Source organism: Rhincodon typus, chromosome 23 (assembly GCF_021869965.1).
Source record: "Rhincodon typus isolate 14 chromosome 23, sRhiTyp1.1, whole genome shotgun sequence".
Lineage (NCBI taxonomy): Eukaryota > Metazoa > Chordata > Chondrichthyes > Orectolobiformes > Rhincodontidae > Rhincodon > Rhincodon typus.
In genome coordinates this window covers 43,459,115-43,480,575 of record NC_063354.1, presented here as the reverse complement: position 1 = coordinate 43,480,575, position 21,461 = coordinate 43,459,115, and the positions used below count along the sequence as shown (strand labels likewise).

General features: G+C 43.2%; 1 protein-coding gene across 1 annotated transcript in view; it reads right to left on the bottom strand.

The window, feature by feature from the left end:
* LOC109923077 (transient receptor potential cation channel subfamily V member 5-like) overlaps positions 1 to 21,461 on the bottom strand; it is a 56,866-nt gene that overhangs the window by 6,033 nt on the left and 29,372 nt on the right. The window contains exons 10-13 of the mRNA XM_048610950.1: positions 20,474 to 20,550; positions 14,798 to 14,963; positions 10,111 to 10,177; positions 6,396 to 6,664 (exon numbers count right to left, since the gene is read on the bottom strand). Coding sequence (XP_048466907.1) covers positions 6,396 to 6,664; positions 10,111 to 10,177; positions 14,798 to 14,963; positions 20,474 to 20,550 — 579 coding nt within the window. The remainder of the gene's footprint in view (positions 1 to 6,395; positions 6,665 to 10,110; positions 10,178 to 14,797; positions 14,964 to 20,473; positions 20,551 to 21,461) is intronic.

The following is a 21,461-nucleotide window of genomic DNA, read 5'->3' as shown; positions in this document are numbered from 1 at the left end:
TCAGTGTATTTTTTGTATATTATGTTGGTTCTGTCCATAGTGGGTAAGAGGTCTTTGATTCGAGTTCGTAGTTGGCGTAGGGTTGACGTGGGTTTGTATGCTACTCTGATGCCCAATAGTCATAGGAGTCTTGTTGAAATTGCACTGATGATGTTGCCCAGCAGGGTAATGTAACATCTGCAGAACAACGAACCAGCTCGGCGAGTGAACCAACACAGCTATCCTGAAACAATTAGCTCAGTCCATGAGCGCACAGTGTGTCCAGGAGGTGGGAGACTAACATTTTCATGGCATAAATGGAGTGAGTGCTCATAGGATGAGAGTCGTGCTCTCAGGGTGAGAGTTGTAGTTGGACGCAGTCAGTTTTTTGATGGGGTGGGAGGTGGGTGAGAGTGAACATTGTCAGACAGTTGGTAGTTAGCACTATCAGGGGATGAAGCATGATCAGATTTTGACAGCTCCATTTAAAACAATGCAAGTCAATGAACTGATGACAGATCTTAAGGGACATGTCTTCAGTTTGTGACAAAAAAAAAGGTGTGGCTACGCTGCAATTACATCCAACAATTAACTTTGCAGCTCTGTTCAGTCTCACATTGCTGCCGGAGCAGAAGATGCAGAGGCTCCAGCATAAACTGGTGAGTGGCTAGGTGCACTCTCTACTATACTCACTGGAAGATCCAGCCCATTGTTGCTTGACACACAACTGCTGTGTAACAGTGAAATGTGGCACATAGGATTTAATAGAGTCACAGAGTCATACCACATGGAAACAGTCTCTTCTGTCCAACTCATCCATGCTGACCAGATAACCTCAATTAGTCTAGTTCCATTTGCCAGCATTTGGCCCATATCCCTCCAAACCCTTCCTATTCATGTCCCCATCCAGATGCCTTTTAAACATTGTAACTGAACCAGCCTCCACCACTTCCTCTGGCTGTTCATTCCATACACGCACCACCCTCTGCATGAAAAAGTTGCCCCTTAGGTCCCTTCGAAATCTTTCCCCTCCCACGTTAAATCTATACCCTTTAGTTCTGGACTCCCCTACCCTGGGGAAAATACCATGGGTCTTCACCCTATCCATGCCCATCATGATTTTATAAACCTCTATAAGATCATCCCTTAGCCTCTGATGCTCCAGGGAAAATAGTCCCAGCCTATTCAGCTTCGTCCCATAGCTCAAGCCCTCCAACTCTGGCAACATCCTTGTAAATCTTTCCTGAACCGTTTCAAGTTTAACAACATTTTTCCTATAGCAGGGAGACAAAAATTGCATGCAGTATTCCAAAAGTGGCCTAACCAATGTCCTGCACAGCCACAAAATGACCTCCCAACTCCTATTCTCAATGCACTGACCAATAAAGGCAAGTGTACCAAACGCCTTCTTCACTATCCTGTCTACCTGTGACTCCACTTTCAAGGAACTATGAACCTGTGTTCCATTGTTTAAATGATTTTAATTGTTCCATTCATGGGATGTGGGTATCTCTAGCTGGGCCAGCACTTATTGCCTATCCCTAACGGCCTTTGAAAGATGGTGCTGGGGTCCCTTCTTCAATCGCATGGAGTTAGGTACACACAAAAAGCTATTAGGGAGGGAGTTCCAGGATTTTGACTCAGTAACGCTGAAAAAAAAGGGATAAATTTTCAGATCAGGATTGTAAGGGAATTGGAGGGAAATTTGAAGGCAGTGATGTTCCCATGTATCTGCTATCTTTGTCCTTGTAGATGATAGGGTCACTAGTTTGGAAGGTGCAGTCGGAGGAACCTTGGTGAATTTTTGTGATTCATCTTGTACGTGGTACACACTTCTGCTACTGATGGAGGGAGCCAATGTTGAAGATGGTGGATGTGGTGCTAAGCAAGCGGGCTGCTTTGACCACGATGGTGTCAAGACTTTTGAGTGTTATTGGAGCTGCACTCGTCCAGGCAAGTGGGGAGTATTCCATGGCACTCCTGACTTGTGTCTTGCAGATCGTGGCCAGGCTTTGGGGAGTCAGAAGGTGAGTTAGTCACTGCAGGGTTCCCAGCTTTGTTCGCATATCAGTTAGGTCCTAGCTTTTGATATAACAATAGAGAAATAGCAACCAAATCTCAGCACTGTTCATTGTATTTATGACTAAGAAGGTGTCAGAAGACTGTGCAGCATCCAGCATAGATGCAAAATGCCATCCTAGAATTGTTATACCATAGCAATTAACTTTTCTAGAAGACACATTTTGCCATGATCTCCCATTGGCCCTCATGACAAATAATTCCACCTGATGGATAAATAGTACAAGAAGTAGTTCTGTTCTTGACATTTCTCCTGGAGGTGTCATCATACCAACTGTACCACAACCTTTCCTGGAGTTGCACTGACTTCTGCTGGGAGCTCTTGTTCGACATGCCGTGTTAGGTGGTTTAGTTGGAATCTTGCAAGTATCCTCCCAACAATTCAAGCAGGGAGATTTCTTGATAGTTGCCCAAAGCTTGATAATTTCTCTTCCTTTGGTGTAGGTGAACCACTGATGCAAGCTTGAATCCATGAGGGATGGGATATAATATTGTTTGGGACTGTTTCTACATTATCTGCAATAGTGCAGTGAGTATTGTGCTCCCCGTCTTGTCTATTTTACCTGGTGTTACACTTGACCCTGGTGCCTTGCTGTTCCACAGGAGACTGATTACTTTCATGATCTCACCTTTGCTGGGAGTGGAAGCAAGTCACAAATTGACTTCAATTTGGGGCAAGTGGGCAATTATCTTGTCATTAATTGTTGACAGCAGATTCAGAACATTGTTAGAAGGTTCTTCTCATCACTCTGGGATTATGGTCTTGTCTGTAATCAGTGTGGTTCTGAGGAGAGAATTTTCCAAAGTCTGCACACCATGGATTGTTTTCAGAACATCATGGAAGCAGCTGGTATGGTTTCTGTTGCATTATGAATGTTCTTCCTCTGCCTTTTTACTTAACCAGTGATCTGACAGCTCTCTAAGCATCGAATAGTTGATCTTAGAGCAGCTACATTTTAAAAAAAAAACAGATGACCAGCTCTAAGGAGACAGTGTGCCTACTCAGAGTCTGAATCTCCTCATTGTTTTCATCAAACCAACCCTGGAGTTTATAGGAGGTGGACTCCATATGTTCTACAGCAGGAGAGTGGACCAGGTCTCTGTAAGTCGTCTAGTCACCTTCCATATTTTGCTGTGTGTATTGAGTTCAACTCTTCACTTCCCCAAATTACTACAGCTCTGTGAACTTTCTTCAAAAACTCTTTAATTACAGCTTTTTCCATATGCGCATCCTCTCAAGATCCTGTATAGATTTCTGTTGCTTTCCAGTTCTTTCTACATTACCATTATACTGGCTGTTAATATTAGTCCCGTTGGTCTACATTCCACACTGTTTAAGACCATCTAACTGGTAATCCACATCTTTTGGGACATTTTTAAAAATTCTCTCATGGGATGAGGACATCGCTGGCTACACCAACATTTATTGCCCATCCCGAATTACGCAGAGGGCAGTTAAGAGTCAACCACATTGCTGTGGGTCTGGAGTCACACGTAGGTCAGACCAGGTAAGGATGGAAGATTTCCTTTCCCTGCAGGACATTAGTGAACCAGATGGGTTTTCTTGACAACCAATAATGGATTCATGGTCATCATTCGCTTCTTACTTCCAGATTTTTAAAAATTTAATTCAAATTCTACCATCGTTGGATTTGAACCTGGGTCCCCAGAACAAGAGCTGAGTTTCTGGATTAATAGTCCAGCAATAAGACCACTAGACCATCACCTCCCCTTTTGCCTTGGTGTTTATTTTGATCTTGAGGTGTTTAGCCTTTCATTGACATTTTCCTCCTGGGCATATCTCTTGGGTCAATTATTGACATTGTTAGAGTTACACACATTTTTTTGGGAATGAGAAACTGGATAAATGGAAATCTTGGACCATGCCTGGAGTGCGGAAAGCTTACCGTACGACTTCTTGGAACTCAAAAGTAGAATTGTGTTGTGCTTTACTCAATACAGCATACTTTTCCTAAACCAACACCTTATCAACTAGCAGTCTTGATAAACCAGCAAAAATTATATACTTCAATACTGTGATCTATCGCGAAGTCTGAGTATTTGTGCTGTAAATAAAGTGTAACAGTGATGTTTAGACCCCCTGCATTATGTTTCTATTACATTGATCTTAGGATGTTTTTACGTAGGTGTTTTGAGGGATGTTTATGCCTCGAATTTCACTTGGTCAGGGTTTACTCCAGTTATGTGTAACTCTTGATTAACCAGAATATTGGACCAACCGGCACATTCCTCGTCCCATTGGTACCAGTTAATAAAACGTTTGCTGTATTTACAAAAGGTCAAATGACCTGTGGAATATGAAGCTGTTTATATAGAGATGGGATAGTTTATTTTTGCTAGACAAACCGGTGAAAGTAGCATTGGGCTGCAGGTTGTCTAGCAACACTTTTGGACTGTTACTTCCTGTTTTGCCACAGACTGGGGAGTGCTACAGTTTGAAAGAGACCTCAAAGAAGCCTACAGTAAAGATGGGTCTCTCTCTCTTTTCTGGAAACTCTGAAAGATTCTGAAAGCTGAACTGCCAACTAAATGAAAGACCTGGGTCTAACTGACCGGACACCCAAACTGAGATTCTGCCATCAGCCAGCAGCTAACAGCAAGGTGATATCATTAACAGAAACTGAAAGAACTGTGGGAAAGTTACCCCATTCCAGATTTGTAGTTTGGACTTGACAGACATAATTTTCTTTTTTGCCTTCATCTCTACCCATATTTGCAGATTTGTACATCCCCATCATCCCACCTGTGCATGAATGTATAGATGTGTTTTGGGTTTAAAGATGATATAGTCTAGGTTTGCACAGTAGTAGTTAATAGCCAGTTCTTTACTTGTTGAAGACTATGTTTGTTCATAATAAGAAGTTTTGTATTTATTAATGAAACCCAGTGGGAATCTCTTTTCTGTCTTAGATAATAGTAAATGCAAAGTAATCTAACCATCTTGGTGATTCAATTCGACATTGACACTTTGGGACATTTTGTGCAATAGTGGAGCTTGAACCCAGCACAGCTCTCCCCATGTTGAGCTTTAAGACAATGAGTCTATGGTTAGTCCAACAACCTACACATGGCTTTGATCAGCCTGCCCTTCTTTCTCCAAGTAACCAGAGCATTGAAGAAGAGTGCATCCAGAATGTCTTGTTTCAGTTTGGCAGATGGAATACATAGTTAATGATGCGGAGATTAAACTCTGCACACATCTTCACCAGAGGAAGCCTTTTATTGCTGCCAACTCTGTTCCTCTCTGTAGCTCACTCACAGATTGGATTGTCTGTGCCAACTGGTGTTCAAAGCACCAAGGATGATAAGTAAGTCATCAAAGATACAAGCCATTCTTATAATTTATCTTTGCTTTTCTTCAGGGTTTGTTGTTGTTGGTGCATAAATGACGACCATAGTGGTTTGATTTTTCCCCAAGAGGGAATGTCAGAACATTATAAGTCAATCAGTCGTGTCTTTTAGAAAGTTAGTAGGTTTGGAGACCAGGTGGGGCTCCTTACCATAGAGGGCTGTGGGGGCAGAGTCCTTGTGGATATTTAATGCTGAGATAGATAGAACCTTGATCAGTTGGGGAAATCAAAGATTACGGGGAAAGGGTAGGAAAGTGGATGTGAGGAATGATGAAGTGCCTAATGATTGGTGGGACCAAATGGCCTACTCTTGTTCCTATTTCTTATGGTCTTATGGACTGGATAGTAATCCCTACTGCTGTTTCACAACACCCTTCGCTGCTGAGACCACTCCAGTTGAAGGTGTACCCAACAGAAGCTTCTGTAAGTTACTCTTCAGCTAGCTGAGTCTTGCTTATCATGATTACAGAGCTCAGAAAACGCGGATGGAAGAGAGTAAGTGAATGCCTTCAGGAGTAAAATGGCACCAAAGAAAATCAAAGGAAAGAGTAATAGAGGACTGTTGATGCCATCCTTTGAAATTGGCATTCAACCCAGACTCCATCTGACATTTCAGGGTTGATTTAAAAGATCCCGTGGCACTATTTTGAGGTGGAGGCAGGAGTTAATTTAACAAATGTTATTTTTAAAAAATTGTTACATTGCTGTTGGGCTGCGTGTCAATTTCCTGCCACATGGCCACACTTAAAAACAAAATCGCACTTCATTGACTATTAAGTACTTTGGGACATCCTGAAATAGTGAAAGGTCCTATGTAAATGCAGGTAATTCTCTCAGCTCTGCAAATGCTGTTACCTGCTGGATGCATGGGATTGGACACATTGGTGTAACAGGACAACACTAAGAAAATCCCACTTCTCCCCTGTATTTTAGGCACAGACAAATTAATCCTTATGAACTCCATACCTGCGCTTGCCAGAGTACATCGCAATTCTTCATCACCCATCGTAGTGTCTGGGCAATCAAGAAGATGAAGAGAATGGCCATCAACTGAAAAGTCATCATAATGTACGCCACATATAGAATCTTGACCATGAAGGGAGTGTACTTCTCATAGTTCAGCGGGATGTCGAGGAGTCCAAAAAACAGCATGAACATCAGAAAAAGCAGGTTCTTATAGTCATTAAAACGAATCCACTCAGAAGGGTCAAGCTCTTGGAATGACATATGAAGGGCTGGAATGAAAAGTAATCATTGTGAGCATTAAACTCTGAACCTCCGTGTATGACTTGGATGGGGCGTGCAGGATTGCCAACGCACACTCGTCAAAAAGAGAAACTGAATTAAGGGGAGTTTCGCCTTTTGGGTAGAGGGTTCGAGAAAGTGAGGAGCCTGGCTAAATTTCAATAATTGTAAACGACGTAAAACTTAGAAGTGTTTTTATTTCCTTCATTCATTCATGGGATGAGGAGCATTTATTGCCCATCCCTAATTGCCCAGAGGGCAGTTAAGAGTCAAACACATTGCTGTGTGTCTGGAGTCACATGTAGGCCAGACCAGGTAAGGAAGGTAGTTTCCTTCCCTAAAGGACATTAGCAAACCAGATGGGTTTTTCCCAACAATCGGCAATGGATTCATAGTTATCTTTAGACTGTTAATTCCAGATATTTATTGAATTCAAATTCCACCATCTGCCGTGGCAGGATTCGAGCCCAGGTCCCCAGAACATTATCTAGGTCTCTGCATTAACAGTCTGGCAACAACATCACGAGGCCATTGCCTCCCCATAGTTGTGAACTGTGAGGAGGATAGTGAGGGAGTTCAAGAGGACAGAAACAGGATGGTGATGTGGGTGGACACATAGCAGTTTAAATTTAACAGAGGGAATTATGAAGTGGTACATTTTGGTCAGAACATCAATGACATAAAGTAAGGGGAACATTTAAAAGGGGAGCAGGAATAAGAGATCTGGGGGTGCTGGTGGTTGTGTTCAGAAACGATTGAAGATGGCAGAATATATGGAGAAATCAGTTAAAAGGGCATGTAGAATCCTGGACTGCATAAATAGAAACAAAGTACAAAAGCAAGGAAATTATGACAGATCTTTAGAGAACAATGGTATGGTCTCAAGAGGAATATTGTGTGCAATTCTCGGTATCAAAAAGGATGTGATATCTTTAAAGAGGCTGCAGAAAAGTCTGCCAGTGGTGAGAGACTTCAGTTAAATGGATAGATTGGAGAACCTAGGACTGCTCATCTTAGAGGTGCGAGGTTTGGAGGAAATTTGATAGCAGTCTGCCGAGGCATGAGAGGTCTGGACACAGTTGATGGAAATGATGGGAGAGGCAAAGCCAGAGGGCACCACATTAAAGATGATGAGCAAAAGAGCAACAAGTGCGATGGGGAATAAATGTTTTCACACAGCAAGTGGTTAGGATTCGCCTGAGAATGTGGTGCAGACAGATTCCACTGTGGTTTTCAGAAGGGAATTTGATGACCACCTGAAGGGAAAAGAAATTGCTGGCCTACAGGAGAATGAGACTAGCTAAATTGCTCTTGCGAAGGGCCAGCACAAATGCCTTCTTTGTTGTAATTAGTCAATAAGTATTTTCCATAAAGGAGTTTTCTTGGAGTTGGCAAGAGAAGTGAGCAGTATAACTTGTTGGTCTATTGGAACACCGATGCCCAAACATCTAGATGTGGGAATTGACAGATCAATTCAAATAACTCCAAATTGCAGAGTTTGGTAAACCACAAGCTGCATTGCCAAAAATCTGCAGGAGAGCAGAGACTAAGCAGATGTGACAAAGAAGGTGACAGATAGAGTTCAAATGAGGCAATTCTACATGAAAGAAAAAGCACCATTTAAAATGGCCAGCTACACAGGCAAAAAATTAAAGAGTTTGGACAAATGTCTTCTCAGTGACTGTGGTCAATTCTCTCCCTTCAAGGTATTTTTGAAGCAGAATCTATAAACCCTATTACAATGAAATGTGCAGTTGTTTGAAAGAGAGGAGTATCAGAAATTATGCTGATTAAGTAGGAGTTAGTGAGTATTGGCCTGGTTATGTGGGTGAAAGTGGGTGGAATCACAGACAGGGAGCCTGGAATTTTGGATTTTCTTTCAGGTGGTGGAGTTTTAACACCATAACATGCCTTTATTTGACATGGGTCTCACAGAAAATGTTAGCTGGTATTGCAAAGTTGGGCAGAGTACTTGTGCATTGAGAGGCAGAAAGTCAGAATTTGGCATTAGTAAAACGCGAGGGGGGGAAAGCATTGTGTGGTCCCTTTCAAAGATCTTATGCTTTTTCTATGCTTAGAGATTTAAAATAAATATCTGTGAGCAGCAGCTTGAAAGTTTGCAAGTACACAGATAGCACCTGAATTGAAACATTTGTATTGAAAGGCCATACAGTTAGCAGGACAAGCAGCAGTTTTTTTTTTACCAAGACAACTTTTGAATTTAGCCAATCAATTTGAGCCAGGTACTTAGATACCAAAAACCAATAAATTTAAATCTGATGGTTTTGACAACATAGGACCAATCCTATTGTAAATAACATTGATATGTAATCAAGAGTATAAAGGAGGGGGGCAGTTGGACAAAGCCCCAGAGCTAACTGCCCCTGGCTCCCAAAGAGAAACGCTGGCTCTCACAGACTCCTCTATGTCTTAGCGAAAGCACCATCTAAATAACAACGGTACCTACAGCACAACTAGTTAATATTCCTGACTGGAGAATTGATGGAGAAGGCACAGAAAATCCCAGAAGACATGTAACCTGGCTGTAAATTTGAAAGACTAAATTCTATTCCTTTTTTGTACGTGTGACTTGTGTTTATTGGCACAGCAAACTATTAAATTTTGTTTTATTCAGGAATAGTTAGTAGTTAGAATGGATTTATTCATTCTGTTAATAATTTAGCTAGCTTGTTTACTGTTAGAGTTAGATAAATAAATTGTTATTGTTGATTGTAAAGCGAGTGACAGGGATTTATTTTATTTAACCACTAGAAGTTGCTGAAAGGCAGGTTACACCACTTTTCACACTCATTTTACAGATTATAGGGCAAGGTGCTCACCTTTGGGTGTTTTGGTGTTAGTTTTCAGGTCTGGGGGGTGCAACCTCCGCTTTATAACATTTGATTGGCATTCTGTCAGGCAGGCAGATCTCCAGAAAAGGCTGCAGAACCAAGACATATGTATACCCGAGAATGGGGAAAGAGTTTGATTCCAGAAGGTTGGAAAGGTGTGATCTCCAATCCCATGGGTGAGAGATGGTCTGATCTTGGATCCCAGGGGTTTTGTCAGAGTCGCAAATGATGCTGAACTTTGTGCAATCATTAGGCAATTTGGGGGTCAAGTTTTAGATATGTAAATTTTCCCTTTGTGAGTGCGAAAAACATTTTAAAAAATGCTTGTGCCTTAAAATCTAGACCAAGGCCTCTTTTGGGGAATGATACTGAAGCAGATTTGATGGGGCCAGTTTCCAAATGATATTCTGTGATTGGATTATTTCATCTAGATAAATCTCTTCATTCAATTTGGGCAAAAGAAAATGCCCCCTTTCCTAATTTAACAACATTTTATTGCATTTGGGGTCGATACATCACTTTGGGAAAGACCTTCAAAGTCGACATCTAATAGTCGCAACAAAATGAGATTCATTTAAAATTACCTGTTGTAAATCCAATGAGCACCATCACCATCAGTATCACAAATGTCAAAAATTTCTCCAAAATAATCTAAGAAGCAAATTTAAAAAGATGTTAAATTAATAACACTTCTCCTAAAGGAGGTGGTATATTGTATATGTGTCTGCATTGTTAAAAAGGAGCGGTTGCCTAGCGACATGACATATTGGAAATTTAGGACCAAGCTGCCCGTGAATTTCGTATTAACAATATCAAAGATTTGGGGTGATATTTCCATGATAACTGCAGATGAAGGAATGTTATGTGAAAACATCAACCATTACTATCACCAACTGCCACTAGTTGACTGCAACATTTTTAAAATTTTATCAAAAAGTTTTATAAAAATCATCAAAATAAAATATATCCACATTTGCTATGCAGGATATAACTCGAGGTCATCAATTTTCCACATTCATCTGCATTTGGCTGACTGCCACCATTTTCAATTCACAATGAAACACCAGACTAGGAATAGTCCCTCCTGCCCCAACAGCACTGCCAAATGATTCCAATCAGACGTCACATGACACCAGGTTATCGTCCAACAGGTTTATTTGAAATCACAAGCTTTCGGAACGCTGCTCCTTCACCTGACGATGGAGCAGTGCTACGAAAGCTTGTGATTTCAAATAAACCTGTTGGACTATAACCTGATGTCATGTGATTTCTGGCTTTGTCCACCTCAGTCCAGCGCCGGCAAAATGATTCTAGCTAAGTGGATCTCTATCTCAACTCGAATTTCCCAGTTTTGTTCCATATCCTTGTCACCCTTCCCTGACAAAAATCAAGCGATTTCAATCTTGAAAGGTTCAATTCAGCCCTGGGCTTTTTGGCAGAGAGTTCCAGATTTTTACTACACTTTGAAACGCAATGTCTTTCCAACTCCACTTTTGAATGGCTTGGCTCTAACATTAATATTACGGGCTGGAAATCTACAGGTAGCCTCTGGTCAGCTGGCAGATGAAACATCCCTCATCCCCTGGCTTAGTTGCACACCACTCATGCCCCATTGCTGGAGGGGAGGCAGTGATGTAGTAGTAATGGGCTAGTACTCAAGATACACAGTATAATACCCGTTTCAGGAATTCAAATCCCACTATGACAAATGGCAAAATCTGAATTCCGTTAATAAAGCTGGAATTGAAAGCCAAATGGTGCGACAGGCTTGAGGGGGTGAATGAAGGAACTCAGCAGGACTCACAGGACCCGAAAACAATAACTCAGTTTCTCTCTCCACAGATGCTGCCAGATCGGCTGAGTTTCCACAGCAATTTCTGTTTTCACTTCAGGTTTCCAGCGTCCAAAGTTCTTTTTGTTTTTGAGGGATGAACAGTCCGCTTCAGCTCCTCATGGATATGTTCAAACTATATATCTAGGGGATGGAGGTGGCGAAGAGGGCAGTTCTTCAGCTTGAGTGGGAAAACAGACGGCAGCTCGAGTGGGACCAGGTTCACTTCAGATCAGCCGCATTTAAATGTTGTCTTTTAAATATAGATGAGTAACCACTAAACCCTCCCACATGGAAGAGGCAGGGTTGTTCGTAGACCTCATATTGCAAAATCTCGCAGTTTATGAGCTAACTGAAAGAAAAAGGGGCGGCATGGTGGCTCAGTGGTTAGCACTGCTGCCTCACAGTGCCAGGGACCCGGGCTCAATTCTAGCCCTGGGCGACTGTCTGTGTGGAGTTTACACATTGTCCCCATGTCTCCTTCTACAGTCCAAACATGTGCAGGTTAGGTGGGATTGGCCATGGTAAATTACCCATAACGTTCGGGGATGTGCAGGGTAGGTGCATTAGCCATGGGAAATGCAGGGTTATGGGGATAGGGTAGGGTGATTGTGGGTGTGATTCTCTTTGGAGGGTCGGTGTGGACTTGTTGGGCCGAATGGCCTGTTTCCACACTGTAGGGATTCTATTCAATATCTCAACCGAAGCCACGTGCAATGTGGCCGATCAGCTATCAATAACTGCAGCTCTCCAAAACCCGCAGCTCAGCTTGAATTACCTGTACATCCTTGAAGGTGGAGTCATAGAGACGTACAGCACAGAAACAGACCCTTCGCTCCAACTCATCCATGCCGACCAGATATCCTAAATTAATCTGATCCCATTTGCCAGAAGCTGGCCTTCTATCCCTCTAAACCCTTCCTATTCCTATACCCATCCAGATGCCTTTTAAATGTTGTAATTGTACCAGCCTCCACCACTCCCTCTGGCAGCTCATTCCATACACGCACCACCCTCTGGATGAAAACGTCATTCCATACGCGCACTAACATGTGCATGAAAAAGTTAGGTAGACAGGGCAGTGAAGAAGGCATTTGGTGTGCTTGCCTTTATTGGTCAGTGCATTGCGTGTAGGAGCTGGAAGGTCATGTTGCAGCTGTACAGGACATTGGTTAGGCCATATTTGAAATACTATGTTCAATTCTGGTCTCCCTGCCATAGGAAAGATATTGTGAAACTTGAAAGGGTTCAGAAAAGATTTACAAAGATGTTACCAAGACTGTAGGATTTCAGTTATAGGGAGAGGCTGAATAGGCTGGGGCTATTTTCCCTGGACCATCGGAGTCTGAGGGGTAACCTTATAGAGGTCTATAAAATCATGAGGGGCATGGATAGAGTGAAAAGCCAAGGTCTTTTCCCCAGGGTGAGGGAGCCCAAAACTAGAGGGCATAGGTTTAAAGCAGGAGAGGAAAGATTTCAAAGGGATTTAAGGGGCAATTTTTCATGCAGAGGGTGGTGCATATATATGGAATGAGCTGCCAGACGAAACGGTGGAGGTTGGTACAATTACAGCATTTAAAAGGCATCTGGATGGGTATATGAATAGGAAGGATTTAGAGGGACAGGGGCCAAATGCTGGCAAATGGGACTAGATTTATTTAGGATATCTGGTCAGCATGGATGAACTGGGTTGAAGGGTCAGTTTCTGTGCTGTACAACTCTATGACTCTATATTAGATATTTGGTTGTTCAAAAGGCACTTGATAAGGTATCCAACATAAGGCTACTTAATAAGGGGGGTGGTATATATGCATAGATAGTGGATTGGCTAATTAATGACAGAGTTCGGATAAAGGGGGCATTATCATGACGGCAACCTGTAAGTAGTGGAATGCCACAGGGATCAGGGATGGGGTCACTGCTATTTGCTATCTATATATTTGGATGAGGAAACTGAACGCTCTATAGTCAAGTTAGCAAATGACACAAAAACAGGTGGGAAGGCAAGTAGTGAAAATGTCACAAGAATCTACAAAGTCACAGAATCCCTACAGTGCAGATAGAGGCCATTTGGTCCATCAAGTCTACATCAACCCTCCGAAGAGCAAATCCAAAAAGCCTGCATCAAAGTTCAACAGGTAATGTAGCAGGCAAATGTACTGTTGGCCTTTACCACAAAAGGAATGGAGTGAAAAAAATAGGGAAGTCCTGCTAAAGCTATACAAGACACTGGTCAGACCACACACAGAATACAGTGAGCAGTTTTGGGCCTCTTATCTAAGGATAATTACACTGGTATTGGAGGCAGTCCAGAGAAGGCTCACTAGGCTGATACCAGATGTGGAGGGACTGTCTCATGAAGAGAGATTTTTCTAGGTTGAGCATGTACTCATTGAAGTTTAGAAGAATGAGAGGCAACCTTATAAGATTCTTAGGAGGCTTGACAATGTTGATGCTGAGACGTTGCACCTCCTTATGGGAGCATCTAGGGCCACAGGGTATTATCTCAGATTAAGCAGTTGTCCAGTTAGGACAAAGATGAGGAGGAATTTCTTCTCTCAGATGGTAGTGAGTCTATGGAACTCTCTACCACAGAGGGCTATGGAATCTTGGTCATTAAGTATATTTAAGGCTGAAATAGACAGATTTTCAATTGATTAGGGAATCAAGGGTTATGGAATAAAGGCAAGAAAGTAAAACTGAGCATTATCAGGTTAGCTATGATCTCATAGACAGGCAGACAGACTCAGTGGGCAGAAAGGCCTACCTTTGCCTCTCGTCTTATAGTCTAAGAGGACTACAGTACATTCCTATACCAATCTACAGCGTTATGGCATAGGTGGCCATACAAATAGCTGTCTCGTGCTCCTGTTCTCAACTTCAGCGGTGTTAGGAAGCATGGACCTCAGCCACGGGTCAGAGGTCAGAGGTGGTGGAAAGAAGAGGGAGAGAAGAGTTGTGTTTTGGATTCTGAGGGGTGTACAGTGACTTGGAAGGAGACTGGTCTGCACCAAGGTGTAGATTAGGGAAACTGAGGGCTTGGGGATTGGTGGGAGCCAAATGGGGAGGCAGGAAACTGCTATAAAAAGAAGAAATAGATACATTTTACTGATCTAGAGATTTGGAGAAAGATACCCACTATCTAGTGGTGATGCTATTTGGTAGAAGGGTACAAACTCACGGAATTCCTATTTCCGGTAAAATAGGACAGGGTATCGGATGGAATCTCTTACCCATCCAGCCCATTGCCAAACATGTCAACAGTAAATCAGTTAACTTTCATTGACTTTGCACAGAATGCTGACTTGTAGCGAACATTTGGAGCACCCTGTTCCTACGTGTTCCTTCCTGTTTTAATGCGTTCCCTGTTCAGTATTAAAAGAACATTTCAGTCTAGAACTACGTACTGTTTGTCCCCTGTGCAGATTCAGTTTGTTTACCTTCTGGAGAAGGATGGCAAATGGCCCAAGTATCCGGAATCCCCGGAAGAAGTATATGGAATTGCACCAGGCCAAGGCGATGGCAAGAGCCATACAGAACCCCTCAGCACCTGCACTCGTCAACCGTAGGAGGAGAATCAGCAGAACCAGGAACGCAAAGCAGATTCTGTCAAGGGAAAAGGAGGACAACCAAGATTGCAGTGATTGATTAGGCCACTATTGGAATAATGCGTTCAGTTCTGATCTCCCTGCTATAGGAAGCATGTTGTTAAACTGGAAAGGGTTCAGAAAGGATTGACAAGGATGTTGCCAGGGTTGGAGAGTTTGAGCTACAGGAAGAGACTGAATACGCTGTGGCTATTTTCCCTGGAGTATCAGAGGCTGAGGGGTGACCTTATAGAGGTTTATAAAATCATGAGGGGCCTGGATAAGGTAAGCAGACAAGGTTTTTTCCCCAGGGTAGGGGAGTCCAAAACTAGAGGGCATAGGTTTAAGGTCAGAGGGGAAAGAATTAAAAGGGACCTAAGGGGCAACTTTTTCACTCAGAGGGTTGTGCATGTATGGAATGAGCTGCCAGAGGAAGTGGTGGGGAGGCTGGTTCAATTACAACATTTAAAAGGTATCTGGATGGGTATATGAATAGGAAGGGTTTAGAGGGATATGGGCCAAATGCTGGCAAATGAGACTAGATTAGTTTGGGATATCTGGTTGGCGTGGACAAGTTGGACTGAAGGGTCTGTTTCTGTGCTGTACACCTCTATGGCTCCAAGAGTGAATAAAACTGCGGCAGACAGAGTTGAGCGTGGAAATGTATCCACTTTGGATTGAAGGAAGACAGAACTATGTATTTTGTAAGTGGTGCAAAGCTAGGGATTCTGCAGAAGCAGAGCGATTCAAGTACTTTAAGTAATTTCTTCTTCGGTTTTTTTTTGCCTGAAGGCAGGTTTGATCCACAGTACCACACCTCCATCATCGGAGGGCAATGAGGCAGATCTCAGATATACAACCCAGCCAGAACTTGACTTGATAGAGGTGTACAAAATGATCAGAGGTATAGATAGAGTGGACAGCCAGAGACTTTTTCCTAGGGTGGAGGTAGCTATTACGAGGGGGCATAGTTTTAAAGTGAGTGGAGGTAGATATAGGGGAGACGTCAGAGGTAGGTTCTTTACTCAGAGAATGGTAGGGGCGTGGAATGCATTGCCGGAGAGGGTAGTGGAGTTGGCCTCATTAGGGGCGTTTAAGTGGCTATTAGATGGGCATATGGATGATAGTGTAAGGTAGGGGTGGAGGTTAGATAGACCTTAGGTTTAGGGTAAAAGTTCGGCACAACATCATGGGCCGAAGGACCTGTACTGTGCTATACTGTTCTATGTTCTACGTTCTATGTTCTAGAACATGGATCGAACCCTGAATCATTGGCACTGATCTGATCCATGCCAGTCTGTTCAAATTATTTCTCACGTCTTAACACTAGAAAGATAGATTGATAGACTTTTAACAGGCAGGCTGGTAAATATCGATAACAAGGAGGAGCAGGAAAGATGATGTTTTGGGTCTGGACCCTTCTTCAGAAATGGGGCAAGGGATGGGGGCTCTGAAATAAATAGAGAGAAGAGGGAAGCGGTGATAGCAGGTGGATAGTGGAACAAATAGGTGGAGAGAAGACGGACAGGTCAAGGAAGCAGGGATGAAGCTAGTAAAGGTGAGTGTAGGTAGGAAGTGGGGGTGGGGGTTGGTCAGTGATGAGGGAGGGGCGGGTAGGTCGGAGAGAAGACAGACAAGTCAAGGAGGCGGGGATGAGCTGGGCTGGTCTTGGGATGAGGTCGTGGGTGGGGAGTTTTTGAAGCTTGTGAAGTCCACTTTACTTTACTGGACTTTATGAGCTTCAAAATCTCCCCATCCACAACCTCATCCCAAGACAAGCCCCCCGTCTTGTCCCCGCCTCCTTGATCTGTCCATCTTCTCTCCCACCTATCTGCTCTGCTATCCACCTTCTATCATCGTCTCCCTCTCTCTCTATTTATTTCAGAGCCCCCTTCCCCCTCCCCCATTTCTGAAGGGTCCAGACCTGAAACGTCAGCCTTCCTGCTCCTCTGATGCTGCTTGGCCTGCTGTGTTCATCCAGCTCCACACCTTGTTATCTCAGACTCCAGCATCAGCAGTTCCTACTATCTCTGGTAAATATAGAGTAAATAGGCCTAATGAAACAACAGAAGCAACTTGAGGAGCTGAATGGTTTCCACATGTTCCAACTTTTACAAGAAAAAATTGGATTGAGAGCTGGGACATGAAAAGAGAGAGAAAAGGGAAGTGAAAGGAAGGGACAGATGACAGAAAGAAAGAGAAGATGGAACTTGAGATGGGGAGTAAGGAAAGTGGAAAATATGATGGAGAGAAGGAGAGGCAGATCGGCACAGAGTGAGAGAGAGAGAGAGAGAGAGAGAGGAGAAAGAGTGAAAGACAGACAAGGGGGGAAACAGGTTGGGAAAATAATTTCAGTGTGTGTGATGGACAGAGACCAAAGCAGTGAGAACCACAAAGAGGCAGAGGGAGAGGAGGAAAGAGACAGAGAGAGAGGGAGAGGAGGAAAGAGACAGAAGGACAGGAGGAATGAGACAGTAGCAGAGGAGGAAAAGGACAGAAGGAGAGGAGGAAAAAGGCAGAGAAGGAAAGAGATAGAGGAGGTAAGAGACAGAGGGAGTGGAGGAAACAGACAGAGAGAGAGGAGGAAAGATACAGAGGAAGAGGAGAAAAGAGACAGAGGGAAAGAAAAAGAGCAGGAGAATGAGACATGCCGTAACAGATTGAGACAGAAGAAAAAGGAGAGAGAAATGCAGAGAGAAAGCTCAAGGGCTGGGAGCAGAGCAATGGGAACAGACACAGATGGGGAAAAGAAGCAATAAATTTAATAATAGGAAGATGAGAGGAAAAAAATAATGTCCCAAACTGATGAAAAATACAAAGTGAATAAGAAACAGTGGAGAATAGATAGTGAGAGTGGGAAGTCATAGTTAAAATGTTATCAAAGAGAGAATAACAACTGGCAAGAAACATAATAAGGGAGGGAGGAGAAAACTTTTGGGTCATGGTCTGAAAAACGAAAAGGAAAAAAAAACAAACTGCAACAAAAGTGGACTATTTAAAAAGTTAGTATTTAGGATGCTGCCTCAAAAGGTGTAGTGAACAAATGCACTAAAACAGAATCATATTGACTACAAAGGTTTGATTCTTAACACTGGACTGAGCCAAAAGATTTTCATATGACAGAACTGGAAATATTATAATCATAGAATCCCTACTGTGTGGAAACAGGCCTTTTAGCCCAACAAGTCCCCACTGACACAAAGAGCATCCCACCCAGACCCATCCCCCTAATCTACACATCCCTGAACACCTAATCCACCCTAACCTGCACATCTTTGGACTGTGGGAGGAAACCGGAGCACCCAGAGGAAACCCACGCAGACACAGGGAGAATGTGCAAACTCCACACAGACAGCCTGAGGGTGGTATTAAACCCGGGTCCCTGGCATTGTGAGGCTGCAGTGCTAACCACTGAGCCACCGTGCTGCCCCTCATTGCTTTGGAGGGTCAGTGCGGTTGGGCCGAATGGCCTGCTTCCATATTGTAGGGATTTTATGAATTTGGAGTCAACAACATTGCTGAGGGTCTCGAGTCACATGTAGGCCAGACTAGGAAAGGACAACAGTTTTTCCTTCCCTGCAGGGCATTTGTGTGTCCGTCATAGGATTTTACAACAATTGACAATGGTTTCATTGCCATCATTAAACTTTTAATTGAATAATTTTTGTCCTGCAATAATGGGATTTTAACACAGAGCAGGAGAAAGCAACTTAAACTTTAGTGGAGAAACTCAGTAACTGAAACTTTTGTCAAAATGATGACTTTTTAAAATCGGAGTAAAGTAAGAGGTAAAGATTCTGGGAGCAGTTCTATAGATGTTGGGGCTGGCTACAAACTCTATCACTAATATGGGGGTAATATGAGGAGAACGCACAGAAATCAAAAATTAGAGAACAGTTTGTGGAATTTTACAGAACAGAAGGTCACTCAGCCTCTCTTGCGGGGTCTATGAAAGAGCGATGTAATCAGTTCCAATACCTTGGCTTTTAACCCAGAGCCAAAGTATTTTTCAAAAATACATCCAATTCCTTTATGAAAGTTACTACTGAAGTAGAATCCAACAGTGTTTCTAGGGCAATAGGTATTGTCTTTCTCTCTCTCTCACACACACACACACTCACGCGCACACACATGCACGTGCAAACACACCACGTGCACACACACACGCACACGCACGTGCACACACACACGCACACGTACGCGCACACACACACGCGTGCAAACACACACACATGCACACCCTCGCGCATACACACTCATGCGCACACACACAAACACACACAAGCACGCGCACGCACACACACATGTGCATGCACACACAGACACACGCACACACACACGTGCGGACGTGCACACACACACATGTGCGCACATGCACACACACGCGTACACACACACGCATACACACACACGCGTGTGCGCATACACACAGTGCATGCAGGTGGGCACGCACACACACATGAATGCACGCGCACACAAGCACACAAACACGCACACATGCACACGCATACACGCACACACACACTTGCACGAACACACAAACATGCATGCACACACATGCACACGTGCACACACACACGTGTGCACGCGCACACACACTTGCATGCACGCACACACACACATATGCACACACACACGCACAAGCACATGTGGGTACAGTCTTTTTATTCTTTCATGAAATGTACATATTGCTGGCAAGGCCCATCCCAAATTTCGCTTCAATTCAATGGTTTGCTGAGTCACTGCAGAGGCCTCAACTACGTTGCTATGGTCTGGAATCATGTTTAAGCCACTCTGGATGAGGATGACACTGAAACTTTGACTTAGACATATTAGATCCTGAGGGGTCTTCACCAGGTAGATGAGGAGAGGATGCTTCCTCTTCTTCAAGAACCTAGAATGAGGGGTCACTGTTTGAAAATCGGTGGTTGTCCGTTTAAAACAGAGATGAGGTGATTATTTTCTCTCAGAGGGTCGTGTGTCTTTGGAACTCTCTTCCTGAACAGGTGATGGAAGCAGTGTTTTCGAATATATTTAAGGCAGCGGTAAATAGATTCTTGTTAAGCAAGGGGCGAAATATTAAGTGGGGGAAGGTGGAACACAGGTTTGAGGTTACAATCAGATCATGACGTTACACAGTAGTAGATGGGCTGAATGGCCTACCCCTACTCCTTGTCCATATGGCTTCCCTAAAGGAGATAGTGAACCAGACAGTTTTTACAACAATCAATAATACGTTCACGGTCACTATTCCAGATTGTACTTGTGGAGTTTAAATTCCACTAGCTGCCACAGTGGCATCTGAACCTGTTCCCAGAGCACTAACCTGGCCCTCTGAATGGTTAGTCCGGTGACATTACCACTACACCATCATCTTCCTATAGAACCCAACAAGATACTATCATCATTAAAAGAAAGGCAGAGATTGGAAGAAGTGATGAAACAGAGAAAACTGGAGCTGTGATAATTTGCAAATTAATGCCAGGTTTAACTGGACCGTTTTAAAAAACACGTTGTCATTTTGCTTACATTATAACATGGAATGGGCCTCCAAGGATGGTTTTCCCAAAATATCCTGCTGTTCCATATCGTAAGATGTCAGCACTCTAGGGAGAGAAAACCGAGATGAGCAACTCACAAACATTTCTTACAATGCAGGGGCAGATTTTCACTTTCAGTGCTGACGGAGCCCTGGAAACAGGGCTTGGGAAGCTTCAGCCTTAGCCCACTGCCTCATGCTGTGGATCAGAATATCATGGCTACAACTCTCACTTCAGAAACTCCACCCCTTGATGAAAGTTAATGCAGTCGGTTCTGATATAATGCGATAGTTCTGTTCCCGTTCAATCTCGCATTATAAGAACATTGTGCTGTAATGAGGCCAGAATTGCGTTATAGCCAATACAAGTGGGGAAAGTTCACATTCTACAAATAGTGGTCTAAATTCTTCAATCATGTTAAAGCCAATTCTCATTGAAAAAACATGCGTTATAACAGAACTGACTGTACTCTAGTGCACCACTGAAGTCATGCTGCATGGTCAGAGGGATGTCTTCATATGGGACATCAAACCGAGGCTCTGTCCTCTGGGAGGATATAAAATGATCACCTGGCTACATTTTGAAGAAGACCTGACCAATATTTATTCCTCAACTGGTATCGTTAAAACAGGTGATCTGACCATTATCACAGCACTGTCTGTGGGAGCTCACTGGTCACAAACTGGTTGCCTCACTTCCTACACAGGTATGACTACACTTCAACAAAAAGTACTTCACTGTTTGTGAAGGACTTTGGGATATCCTAAGTCTGTGAATTATAGAGCAGTTACAACACAGAGGAAGGCCATTAAACTCCATTTGCTTTGCCAGAGCAACTTAGCGAGTCCCACTCTTCCTGTAGCCCTACAATTCCTTTCCCTTCATATGAACAAAGAACAAAGAACAAAGAAAATTACAGCACAGAAAACAGGCCCTTCGGCCCTCCAGGTCTGCGTTGATCCAGATCCTCTATCTAA